Raw genomic sequence first — 12584 nt, 5'->3', positions numbered from 1 at the left:
ACATTTTCTTGATTACTATAAATTTAAAAAAAGACTTAAAGATAGGTAACATTAAGTCCTCAATTTGTTTTTCTTTTTTAATATTTTTGTTTTGGCTATTCTTCATCCTTTGCCTTTCTAAACAAATTAAAAAATCATCTTACTAATTTCTGGAATAAAGCCTGTAGGGACTTTTTAAAAAGGTTTCATTTATTTATTTATTTATTTAGAACTCATGCAAGAAGGATGAGGGGCAGGAGGAGAGGGAAGGAATCTTAAGCAGACTCTGGGCTGAGTGCAGAGCCTGACGTGGGGCTTGATCTCAAACCCTGAGATCATGACCTGAGCCCAAACCAAGAGTCCATCACTTAACCAACTGAGCCACCCAGATGGCCCTAGCCTGTTGGAATTTTAAATCTCTTATAAGTTTAGGGAGAATGGACATCATAAAATATTGAGTCTTCAAATCAATGAAAATGGTATCATTCACCATTTATTTAGGTTTTCTTTAATTTCTTTTAGCAGTGTTTTATAGTTTTCAGTGTAGAAATGTAGAAGTTTTGCACATCTTTCACTAATTAATCCTTAAGTATCTGATTTTTTTGATGCTTTATAGGTGACGTTTTCAAAAATTCCGTTTTCTAAGTGCTTATTACTAGGATGGAGAAATTCAATTGATTTTTGTATATTGACTTTGTATCTTGATTCATTGCTAAATTCACTGTTCTGGTTTCATGCAGAATGGTTTAGTGAGGGTTATAGTAGTCTTTTAAAATGATCCCTCCTCCTCAATTTTCTGAGTGTTTTTCTAGCATTGATATTAATTCTTCCTTAAGTTTTGATAGCATCCCCCAGTGAATCCATCTGGGCCTGGAGTTTTCTTTGTGGAAAATTGTTTGATTATAAATTTAATATATTTTAAGGATCTAGGGTTATTTAAATTTTTATTTCCTCTTAAATCAATTTTGGTAATTTATGTCTATTAAGGAATTTATCCATTTTGAATGAGCTATCAAATTAAATTTAATGGTAGTCCCACGTTATCACTTTAATGTCTAGAAGGTCTGTAGTGATGTCCTCTTATATCTCTGATATTGGTACTTTTTTCCTTGATCACTCCTGTTAAGGGTTTATCAAATTTATCAATCTTTTTAAAGAACTATCTTCTAGTTTTGTTGATTTTTCTCTGTTTTTCCATTTTTTATTTCACTCCTTTCCAGTATTATTTTTATTATTTCTTCTTTTACTTATTTTAGGTATAACTTCCTCTTCTACTTGTAGCTTTTTAAGATGAAGGGAGAAGTCATCGTGTTCAAATAATTCCACTAATATTTTTATAATATTGACATTTAAAGCTGTAAGTTTCTTTTAAAGACCATGTTAGTTGTATTTCACAAATTTTAGTATGTTGTGTTTCATTATCATTGATTTAAAAATATTTTCCAATTTCCCTTATTAGTTTTCTCTGATCCATATATTTTTAAAATGTATGTTGCTTAGTTTTGAAGTATTTTGGGATTGTTTAGGTATTATTTCTATTAATTTCTAATTTAGTATCATTGTGGTGAAAGAACATACTCCATATAATTTCAATCTTTTGACATTTATTTAGGCTTATTTTATGGCCCTTTGGGTATGTCATGGTCAATGTTCCATGTGCCACTAGAGAAGAATATTTATTCTGCTTTTCTTTCATATAATAGCCTATAACTGTCAAGTACATAAATTGGTTGATAGTGTAGTTAAAATACTTGTGTCTACTTGTATTATCTATCACTAAGAAAGAGGTGTTAGAGTCTTCGACTATGTAGATTTGCCTATAGTTCTCTTTAGTTGATGTGTCTGGGTGCTTTGTATTTATATTGTTATTTATATACTTTATTATATTGCCTTTTATTGCTATAAAATACCCTCATTAGTCTATGGTACTACTCTTCATCTTAGGGATCACTGTCTGATATCAGTATAGCCACAGCAGCTTTCTTAAGCTTAGTGTTTGCATGGTACACCTCAATCCATCCCTTTACTTTCAATCAGTTTTGACTTTATCTCTAAAGTATGTTTCTTATAAACAACATATAGGGTTTTTCTTTTTTAAGCAGTCTGATTTCTGTCTTTTAATTGGATGTTTGGTTCATTTACATTTAGTATAATTATTAATGTATTTGGGTTTAAATCTACCATCTTGGTGTTTGACTTCCATTTGTCTCACCAGTTCTTCGCTCCTCTGTTCTATTTTTTTCCATTTTTGAGGGTGAATAAAATCATTTTTAGTATGCCATCCTCTCATGACGTTTTGATTACATCTACTTATACTTTTTTTTACATTGCTTTAGAGAATATATATTCATTTTTTACTGAAACATCTTCAATTTATTGCAGTAAATATTCAAAATATTTTAATTTCATGAATTAAAAATTTTATGACAAGGGGTACCTGGGTGGCTCAGTTGGTAGAGCATCAGACTCTTGGTCTCAGCTCAGGTCTTGATCCCAAGGTTTTGAGTTCAAGCCCTGCCCTGGACTTCATGCTGGGTGTGGATCCTAACTTAAAAAAAATTTATGACAATATATTGCAATTATTACCCTTTGTGTACTTGTTGTCATATATTTTACTTTTACCTACAGCATAAAATCCATATTTGTTACTATTTTTAGTTTAAACAGCCAACAATGGGGCGCCTAGGTGGCTCATTTGGTTAAGCGTCTGACTTTTGATTTTGTCTTAGTTCATGATCTCAGGTCATGAGATTGAACCCTATGTAGGGTTCTGTGCTGGACATGGAGTCTTCTTGAGATTCTCTCTCTCTCTGTCCCTTCCCCCATCTTCCTGTCTTAAAAAAAAAAAAAAGTTGATAAACAGCTAACATGTTTTTAATTTTAAGGGAGCAGTTATAGATCTCAAATTAAAATATAGGACATTAAATCATTAGAGAACAGGATTTAGAGAGATAATTTAGAGGTCATTTTATTTCATAGATGAGGAAAGAGATCCAGAGATGTGCAGATCTGCATAATGTCACATAGTTAAATAGATGGTCAGTAAAGGGTTAAAGTAAACCAAACTATAGTGCTCTAGGGCAGAGATTTTTTAATAGGAATTACATTTTTGCTTGTTTATTTTTCTTTTTTTCATTTTTATTAAGTTTTTAATTTTAATTTCAGTATGGCTAACATACAATGTTATATTAGTTTCAGATATACAATATAGTGATTCAACAATTTTATACACTGTTATACTGTGCTCATCATGGTAAGTGTACCCTTTAATGCCCGTTACCTATTTCACCCATCCCCCACCACCTCCTGTCTGGTAACTATCGGTTTGTTCTCTATAGTTCGGAGTCTGTTTCTTGGTTTCTCTCTCTCAATCTCTCTCTCTCTTTTTTTCCCCACTTTGTTCATTTGCTTTATTTCTTAAATTCCACATATGAGTGAGATTTTATGGTATTTGTCTTTTTCTGACTGACTTATTTTGCTTGGCATTATACTCTCTAGCTCTATCCATGTTGTTGCAAATGGCAAGATTTAATTCCTTTTATGGCTGAATAATATTACAGGATATACATATATCTTCTTTATCCATTTATCTATTCATGGATGCTTAGACGGCTTTCATAATTTGGCTATTGTAAATAATGCTGCAATAAACACAGGAGTGCACATATCCTTTCAAATTGGTGTTTTTCTATTCTTTGAGTAAATACCCAGTAGTGCGATTACTGGATCTTAGAGTAGTTCTGTTTTTAATTTGAGGAAACTCCATATGCTTTCCATAGTGGCTGCACCAGTTTGCATTTCCACCAACTGTGCATGAGGGTTCCTTTCTTTCTCACATCTTTGTTAACACTTGTTGTTTCTTGTGTTTTTTATTTTAGCCATTCTGATAGGTGTGAGGTGATATCTCGTTGTAGTTTTGATCTGTGTGTCCCTGATAAGAGATGTTGAGCATTGGGGCGCCTGGGTGGCACAGCGGTTAAGCATCTGCCTTCGGCTCAGGGCGTGATCCTGGTGTTATGGGATCGAGCCCCACATCAGGCTCCTCCGCTATGAGCCTGCTTCTTCCTCTCCCACTCCCCCTGCTTGTGTTCCCTCTCTCGCTGGCTGTCTCTATCTCTGTTGAATACATAAATAAAATCTTTAAAAAAAAAAAAAAAAAAGAGATGTTGAGCATCTTTTCTTGTGTCTGTTGGCCATATGTATGTCTTCTTTGGAGAAATGTCTGTTCATATCTTCTGCCTGTTTTTTAACTAGATTATTCACGTTTTGAGTGTTGAGTTGTATCAGCTTCTTATATATTTTGGGTACTAACCCTTTATTAGATATGTCATTTGCAAATATTTTCTCCCATTCATTAGGTTGTCTTTTAGTTTTTTTGATTGTTTCCTTCACCGTGCAGAAGCTTTTTATTTTGATGTAGTCCCAATAGTTTATTTTTGCTTTTATTTCCCTTGCCTCAAGAGACATATCTAGAAAAATGTTGCTATGGCCAATGTCAGAGAAATTACTGCTTGTGCTCTTTTCTAGGATTTTTATGGTTTCAGGTCTCACATTTAGGTCTTTAATCCATTGTGAGTTTATTTTTGTTTATGGTGTAAGAAAGTAGTCCAGTTTCATTCTTTTGCATGTAGCTGTTCTAGCAAAGAGTTTTCTAATACTGAGTTCTTGGACCCCAGAGAGTTCATGGAGGGCTTCAGGATGTGTGTGAGTGCCCTGAAATTGAGGATCTATACTTTTCATCAATTTTCAGGGAGCCTAATCTTACAAAGGCAGAGAATTCCTGCTACATGAAGACAATGACAAAACTACTTTTAGATAAAAAAATTCAGTTTTTTTTTTGGTTGCTGGAAAAACTCTTAATCATAGACTATGGAAAAGGATATACACATCTGAAATATGTATATAAACATATAATGTGTATAAACAAATACACAACAATCTGAGTAACCAATTATTTCCTATCTACTATGGCATACAGCTTTGGCTTGTTTCCCACCTGTGAACCACAGAAAACCAGTTGTTCCTTTCCCTGGAAATGGAAGGTACTGGTAATCTGATTGCCAAAAGAATCTGTCTGAGATAATATGTTTCAAGTGACAGTGTCCTGAAGGATTGTGGTTCATTCTGTGTCTGCACATGCTGGAGGGCTGGTTAGTTGGTGTTCTTTGAGAGCCCAGCTCCTCAAGCATCCAGAGAATTGATATCATTGGATTGAACAGGCAGAGAAAGGAGGTTTCTCCTTTAAAAATACATTTCCTCATCTCAAGGTTAAAAATGTTTCCTTGTATGCTTTCACAGTCGAGTGCAGCAGTGCTTGGCAAGGTTACACAATGGACAGGCACTTTTGCCTTCCAAGTAAGTCTTGCCTCTTTATCATATCAGGAAATAAAAGTTGTACATAAAGACAGAGATTCCAGAGCATCTTACGAGCAGGAATTTTTTCTTCTATACAGCCCAGATTCCTTCTTCTACATTTTAAGTTCCTTTTCTTTAGTCTAGATCAGCACTAATACAAATATAATGTGAACCACATATGTGATTGTAAATTTCCTAGTTGCCTCATTGAAAAAAGTAGAAAGATACAAGTAAATTATTAATTCATATTAGTTCTTGAATATCCAGAGTGTATTTTACGTATATAGCACTTCTCAATTTGTACATTAAGTTTTCATAGGAAATACTTGATTGGTGTTGATATATAAAATTTACATTGAAAAAGTTGGTTTATATGCTTGTTTTCCCAAAATACTTATAATTTTTCTCATAATTCATGCATATGATTCATAATGCATGAGTCAAATATTAGTTTTAAAGCTTAACCTAAATTAATTAAAATGAAATAACATGAAACATTCAGTTCCTCGATCATATTCAAGGCTTCCGTGGTCACACGCTGTTTGTGGCTATTATGTTGGGCGGTATAGCTCTAGCTTGTGGTAAAGATGAGATGAGCTGTTTGTTGCAACTTGGTATATTCTGGACTTGACAGCTGTAGTGGAGCTACTCTTGAAATTGATCTTCGCTCTCCTGTGTCCATCCATTCCCTTCAGTTTAAGAAAGAATGAATCAGTTGCAAGTATAACAATATATCTGACATGGAAGTTGAAGAGGGTGCACCTTTCAAATTTCAGATGTATTTAGTTCTGTCCAGAGTTATTACATTACTCCAAAGGAGCCTAGGTCCTTGCTGTTCCCTCTGCCTGACTCAGTTCCCTTGGTTAACTGGTATTCCGTCTGCACAGCTCAGTTTAAACATTGTTCTCTGAGAGACACTTTTTCTGACCAGACTCCAGTAGGTGTCCTTGTTAAGGAGCCCACTCTACCTTTCTTCTTACAGTGTCATTGTTTGCTCATCTTCTACCAGACTGCTTTTCTGCTAGCCCGTGTACTCTATGAGGGTGGGGAACTGTATTTGTCGTACTCACCACTCTATTCCTGGCGGCTAACACAGAACTAGGCACAGAACATTTGTCGAATGAATGAGTAAATGAATGAAACCTCGGCATAGTAACCTCAGCTGACCTCTATACACAGCTTCATGGCATCATGGAAGAGTTTGTCTTTTTATGACTTTTTTGTTGAGCTTTGGTTGAAATCCAGCTTCACTTATTGCTAAAGACATGGAAGGAAGCCCCATACTGACCTCCTGAAAGTGAAGAGGTTTTGCTGAGGTTGTGCTGTGAACATTGGAGGTCAAGAATTTTCTGGTTAGCTCAGGAGAGTTTTTTACAGGGGAGGAGTCTTTAGCTGGAACTGAGGGGCAATCCAAGCCAGTAGCAACTGAGGGATATCCAGTCTCACCCCCCGGGGAATCCTCTGTCCTGGGGACTATTTGGGGAATGTTGAAACAACCCGGTGAGCAAAACTAACACAAACGTGTTCACTGACAGGGTACAGGCTGCAGCAACGCTGTGGGTGGTCCAGGAGGGCTAGCCTCTTCAGACCACATGCATCCCGCTTGGTGAGGTTCCTTCCATTTGGAATTTGGTTTTATATATTTCACAAGGTTGCTGGAAAGTTCTAACGAGAAGTAGAAATAACAAGGCGTAACATTAGACAAGTGGGTGAAAGTCCAAGAGGTGAATCAGATGTTGTCTTCAGAACTGTGTAGGTATGGGGGCACCTGGGTGGCTCAGTCGTTAAGCGTCTGCCTTCGGCTTAGGGCATGATCCCGGTGTTCTGGGTTCGAGCCCCACATCAGGCTCCACCGCTGGAAGCTTGCTTCTTCCTCTCCCACTCCCCCTGCTTGTGTTCCCTCTCTCGCTGGCTGTCTCTATCTCTGTCAAATAAATAAATAAAATCTTAGAAAAAAAAAAAAAAAGAACCGTGTAGGTATGAATAGAGTATTTACTTAAAAAGGATGATGGGAATAGTCCTCATGAATATACTTCTCTGTAAGGTTCCCAATTTCCAGTTATGGTTCTCTTAGGCAGTTTCAGTTTTGTCAAGGAGGTATTGTGAAATTTACAAATCAAAAGTTTTATGTATTTTGATTTTAAACGCCATACTTCATCCTTTTCTAAAGAGGGGCATGTCAACACTCTAAAAAGCTTTAGAGAAATCATCAAAAAAAAAAAAAAAAAGTGAAACCACTGCTTCAAAAGGCCGAACGTCGTTGAGATAGTTTTTGTTTATTGAGTACTAGGCAACTGGAGTAATTTGAGAAAACACCAAACAGATTTTTAAAGTGAAAGTCATTGTAAAATTCTGTCATTGAGAAAAAAACTGTAACATCAATTTAAGTACTAGTCTGTTAACTTGAATCCCCCAGTCTGAAAAGAAGCATTTTGAATGAGCCGAAGAGGCTAGTAAGTGTCATTGAAGCAACAGAAGTGAATGATACAAAGTGAAGGACCAAACAGGGTAGAATGATGAGTGGCAAATAAGGAAGGTGACTAACCAAGTAGAGGAGGGAGGCGCGGCTCAGTGGGGAGAAAGCAAGAATCGAAAGTATTTGCCAAAGTCTGTGTGTCTCTTGCCATTGCAATATCTCGTTAAGAAGAAAAGTCCTAGAAACTTTGCTTTAGGCATATCTCAACAAAAATGTAAAAAATCAAATTTCTATGGAACTAAAAAGAACAATAATTACTATTGTAAAGTATTTTCTTTTTGTTTTTGTATAATACACACACACACACACACACACTCTCACAAGCACGTATTCTCTCCAGTCCTGGCGTGTACCAGCCCTTCCCCCGAATTCAGGTACACGCGCTAACTGGTGTCATGTCTTCGCAGCTCTGGGGAGCCCCACATCACAGAATTTGCAGCCTGGAGTACTTCGGAAATTTCCCAGAATACACTGATGTACTATAGTGGTCGGCTCTTCTGGATCAACGGCTTTAGGATTATCACAGCTCAGGAAATAGGTCAGAGAGCCAGTGTCTCTGTGTTGGAACCAGCCAGATTTAACCAGTTCACGATTATTCAGCCATCCCTCAAGCCTCTGCCAGGTACAAGATTTTATTCCTTCTTACCCTCTCTCCTCCAAACTTTTTGTGAAATAAATGTTTAGGTTGGGATTTTTTTCTTAAGAATTATGTTCTAAAAAGAAAAAGGCTTTAGTAGTTTCTGTTGGCTTGCTTACAGTGAGTTCACTCTTAACCCAAATTTGTAGTGTGTAACAGTCAGAAAAAGAAAATTTTCAGGATATAGTAAAAGAAAGGGAAATTTTGCTTTGGTACCAATTATTAGTAATTTCTATTAATTTTCCATGCTTTCTATGATGATTGAGAATCTTAAGTTCTTTCCCCCTCTATTCTTTCTTTCATCCCATAGGCAACTTTTCCGTTACCCCCAAGGTTATCCCAGATTCTGTGCCAGAATCTTCATTTAGGATCGAAGGGAACGCTTCCAGTTTTCAGATCCTGTGGAATGCTCCCCCAGCAGTGGATTGGGGTGTGATTTTCTACAGTGTGGAATTCAGTTCTCATTCTAAGGTATGGTGTTGGTTCTAGTAGCTTCCATTTCTCAAAGAGTCTGTACCACCTGCCTGCACTCATTTGTGCCTCCTTCATTTAGCCAAGCCCATCTATTTTCTTTGTTGTTCCCACAGAATTTGGTTATTAAGATTTTTCCTGAGAACCCTTGTTTACAGCCAGTCTCTGACCATTTTGCGGTTAGTGGTAACAACTGGTTTGTTAGATACATTTTTTTAAAAAAGATTTTATTTATTTATTGACAGAGATAGAGATAGCCAGCGAGAGAGGGAACACAAGCAGGGGGAGTGGGAGAGGAAGAAGCAGACTCATAGCAGAGGAGCCCGTTGTGGGGCTCGATCCCAGAACGCCAGGATCACGCCCTGAGCCAAAGGCAGACGCTTAACCACTGTGCCACCCAGGCGCCCCTGTTAGATACATTTTAACTGGTCTATGTGGAACCAATGGAACTTACCAACATTAGCATTTCCGAAATTGCAAGTTTTGACTTCACATGTGAACCAGAGTTTGGGGATTTTAATTAATTAGGATTAAAGGATTTTATGATTCCCTCGCTGAGAAAATAATGTTTTGTTCTTATATTTTAGCTTCTGGCTAGTGAACAACAGCTTTTACCTGTATTTACTGTGGAAGGCCTGGAGCCCTACGCCTTCTTTAATCTCTCTGTCACTCCTTATACGTACTGGGGAAAAGGCCCCAAAACATCTCTGTCACTTCAAGCACCTGAAACAGGTACATGGGTCAAAATCTCTTTTACAAAAGGCAGAACCTCACTTTCCATGATCTAGAATAAACAGCTAATAATTTTTAAAAATAACTGTCAGTTTTATAGATGTGTTAAGATTCAAGACCCTCTCAATGATTTCTCAGAGATTAGAATAGCACCATTAAAATAAATCTGCATAATTTATTCCAAAAGCATATTTCAAAGATTTCTTAGAGACTCTTTCACTTGATTATCATAATATATCTGATGCAGAAACCTGTTTCAGGAAATTTGTGAAACACTTGATAAGGAAAATGGGAATATAACAGCAGAGACAGTTTACGGAAGGCAGGCTTGTCGGGAAATGTTCTCATGGACGGTAGCTCAGAATCTTCCGTAGGTGAATAACTGATGTCTAAATTTAACGTTTCTCTTTGGAACATATTTTAAAAAGGCTACTAGTCATATCTTACATGCATATTGCTATAAGATGGGCAAAGCACATTTATATGTATCACTCCTTTATTAAACATTTATTGCGTACCTATCATGTGTCAGAAACATCATTTCATCCTTTCACTCAACCCTTACCCTGCTCTGAGGAAGGTAGGACAGGTGTTATTATCTCATTTATGCAAATGAGAAAGCAGAAGCCCAGTGGCTGCTCAATGTCGCATAGCCAGTTAAGTGACAGGGCTGGGACTTAATCCAGACTTTGTGCTGTAGTTTGATCAAATCTCCATTTGGTCATTTCTGCAAATGGTGGTCAATGATAGTATCATATTGATTTATTTAGTATCAACTTATTAGCACAGGACCAGGCAGGCGGTAAGAGCTCAGTAAGCATAGACATCCATTCACCACTGTGGTTTTTTAACTGCTAAGATTCTTTCAATGATATCTATCCGTGAGTCTCATGACAGGAACATAGTGGAGCCTGGGCAGGTTCTGGAGCAGTTAGCGTTGGATCCAGGTATGCTCTCTTTGAGGTGGTCTTGGGATGTCAGCTTTGGTCGGATTCTTTCTTGGAAGTGGCTTTGTCTGCGTGTGTCAGGGGATGCACCGGGGGCTAAGGTCATCAGCACTCTGCTGGATGTCGGGGGCAATAAAATAGAAAGAAAAGAAAAGATCTGGCCTTTGCCTTCCAAAATTTATAATATAGTCGGGAAATTATTCAAATTGACAAATATTTCTTAAGCACTTACTGTGTGCCAGTCCTATACTAGACTTGAGGGGATTTAACAAGGAATTCAAGAAAAGGTGCTTTCTCTGGTGGAGCTCATAAAACAGTAGAGATAAACACATGCTTCCAACGACAATAGAAATGAGACTGTGGGAACTGAGTTGCAATGGCATAGAGCGAATAGACAAGACGGAAAGCTTCCTCTGTATCAGGCAGCCCCCGCGCTCTTAGGAGAGCGCAGTGCTCATGGACTGGTATGGCCACCGAAGGCCTTTGGGGAGGGGGAATTCTAGCTGGCTCTGAGGAATGATGTAAGAAAAGGATCCCATGTGAGCACGGCGTAAGCAGGCCTGGAGCCTGCATGAGGATGTGAGTGTTGAACGTTGAGAAGTGATGCGATTGGAGTAGAGAGCGAAAGGGGACTTTGTAGAGGAGTCCGAAGAAAGAAGACAGGCATCTTGGATGAAATGACACAGACCTCAGGCAGAGGAATTTCTCTTGATTAGGAGGAAGATAAATTCACTGAAGGACTGGGAGAGACTAAATTGCTTGGTGAGGCTCTAGGATAAATGGCAACCCTAAACTGTACTCTTGGGAGTACTCCCTGCTGCCGGGGAGGGTTCAAGGTGAGAGCGCCTGATCCCTGATATGCTGCATGTTACATCCTGAACTGGTTGAAGGCTGGACCGAGTTCCTGCCTTCCTTCCTGTGACTGCCATTCCCACCACCAGCGAAATCACTATGTCAGCAGGAGTAAGTGTATTTTATGAGGAGAACCAGCCACTCTCCATTTATACAGGGCACAGATGAGAGAGATGGACCTAAATGCTGGCAAGAGGGATTTGGGTTGAAGATAAGAAAGATTTGCTGAAATATCAGGATAGGTTCCTGAAGAAATCTGTGGAATATTCTCTCCTGAAGATCTTTAAGAACAAGATAGATACACGTCAATGGTCTGGAATGAGAAGTACTTATTGCTAAGTTTCTCCACACCCTCACCATGAATGGTGAAAAGTCAACCCTTTATTCTTGTCTACCCTATCTGTGTCTCTGCTTTGCAGTTCCATCGGCACCACAGAACCCCAGGATATTTGTATTGCCAAGCGGAAAATACCATAACCAGAATGAAGTTGTGGTGGAATTTCGATGGAATAAGCCTAAGCATGAAAACGGTGTGTTAACAAGATTTGAAATTCTCTATCGAATATCCAACCAGACAGACACAAATGAAACATTCGAAGACTGGATCGCTGTCAACGCAGCTCCCTCGGAGATGTCTTGTCAGCTTGAAGGCATGAGTCCCGGGTACACCATCGCCTTCCAGGTATGCGTGAAAGCAGGGAAACGAGGGTCTCAATGGTGCGGACAGAAAGTTGGTTAAAGGACTAGGCTAACAATTCGGCCACTCTGTCAGTAAATTGAGGTCCACTGTGATCACGGAAGTCAAGTGGGTAGTGAGGATACAGAGGGGAGAGGGGATAGCTAGGGTAAAGGACATCTTGACAACTTTCTGACTTTCAGATTCAGAACAGACCATTATTTTTTCTCGTGATCACTCCAGGCCATTGTACCATGGTAGATGCGTTTCTATTCCTTATCTCACTTGATCCTCTTATGGTCTGTGAAGAAAAAGCCATGTGCCTGAGTGTATCAGTGAGTTACTAATGCTCCCTGGGTAGGAAGTGCTGTGCTGTAGTCCAACTTCTAGAGTCCCTTCCACCGGATCACAACACTAGTGCGAAGCCTCTGGATGCCCCAACTTGGAGCTACCAATGGA

The 12584-nt window shown here is 38.3% G+C and overlaps 1 protein-coding gene across 3 annotated transcripts in view; it reads left to right on the top strand.

The window, feature by feature from the left end:
• Nucleotides 1-12584, top strand: part of ROS1 (ROS proto-oncogene 1, receptor tyrosine kinase) — a 118879-nt gene that overhangs the window by 53535 nt on the left and 52760 nt on the right. For all 3 annotated transcript variants that reach the window (XM_087865415.1, XM_087865414.1, XM_087865416.1), the window contains exons 19-22: nucleotides 8218-8432; nucleotides 8758-8918; nucleotides 9506-9650; nucleotides 11869-12131. In XM_087865415.1, the coding sequence (XP_087721541.1) occupies nucleotides 8218-8432; nucleotides 8758-8918; nucleotides 9506-9650; nucleotides 11869-12131 (784 nt within the window). The remainder of the gene's footprint in view (nucleotides 1-8217; nucleotides 8433-8757; nucleotides 8919-9505; nucleotides 9651-11868; nucleotides 12132-12584) is intronic.

Source organism: Ursus americanus, chromosome 11, assembly GCF_024610735.1.
Source record: "Ursus americanus isolate L20-20 chromosome 11, mUrsAme1.1.p, whole genome shotgun sequence".
Taxonomy (NCBI): Eukaryota; Metazoa; Chordata; class Mammalia; order Carnivora; family Ursidae; genus Ursus; species Ursus americanus.
This window is presented reverse-complemented; position numbering and strand designations above follow the sequence as displayed.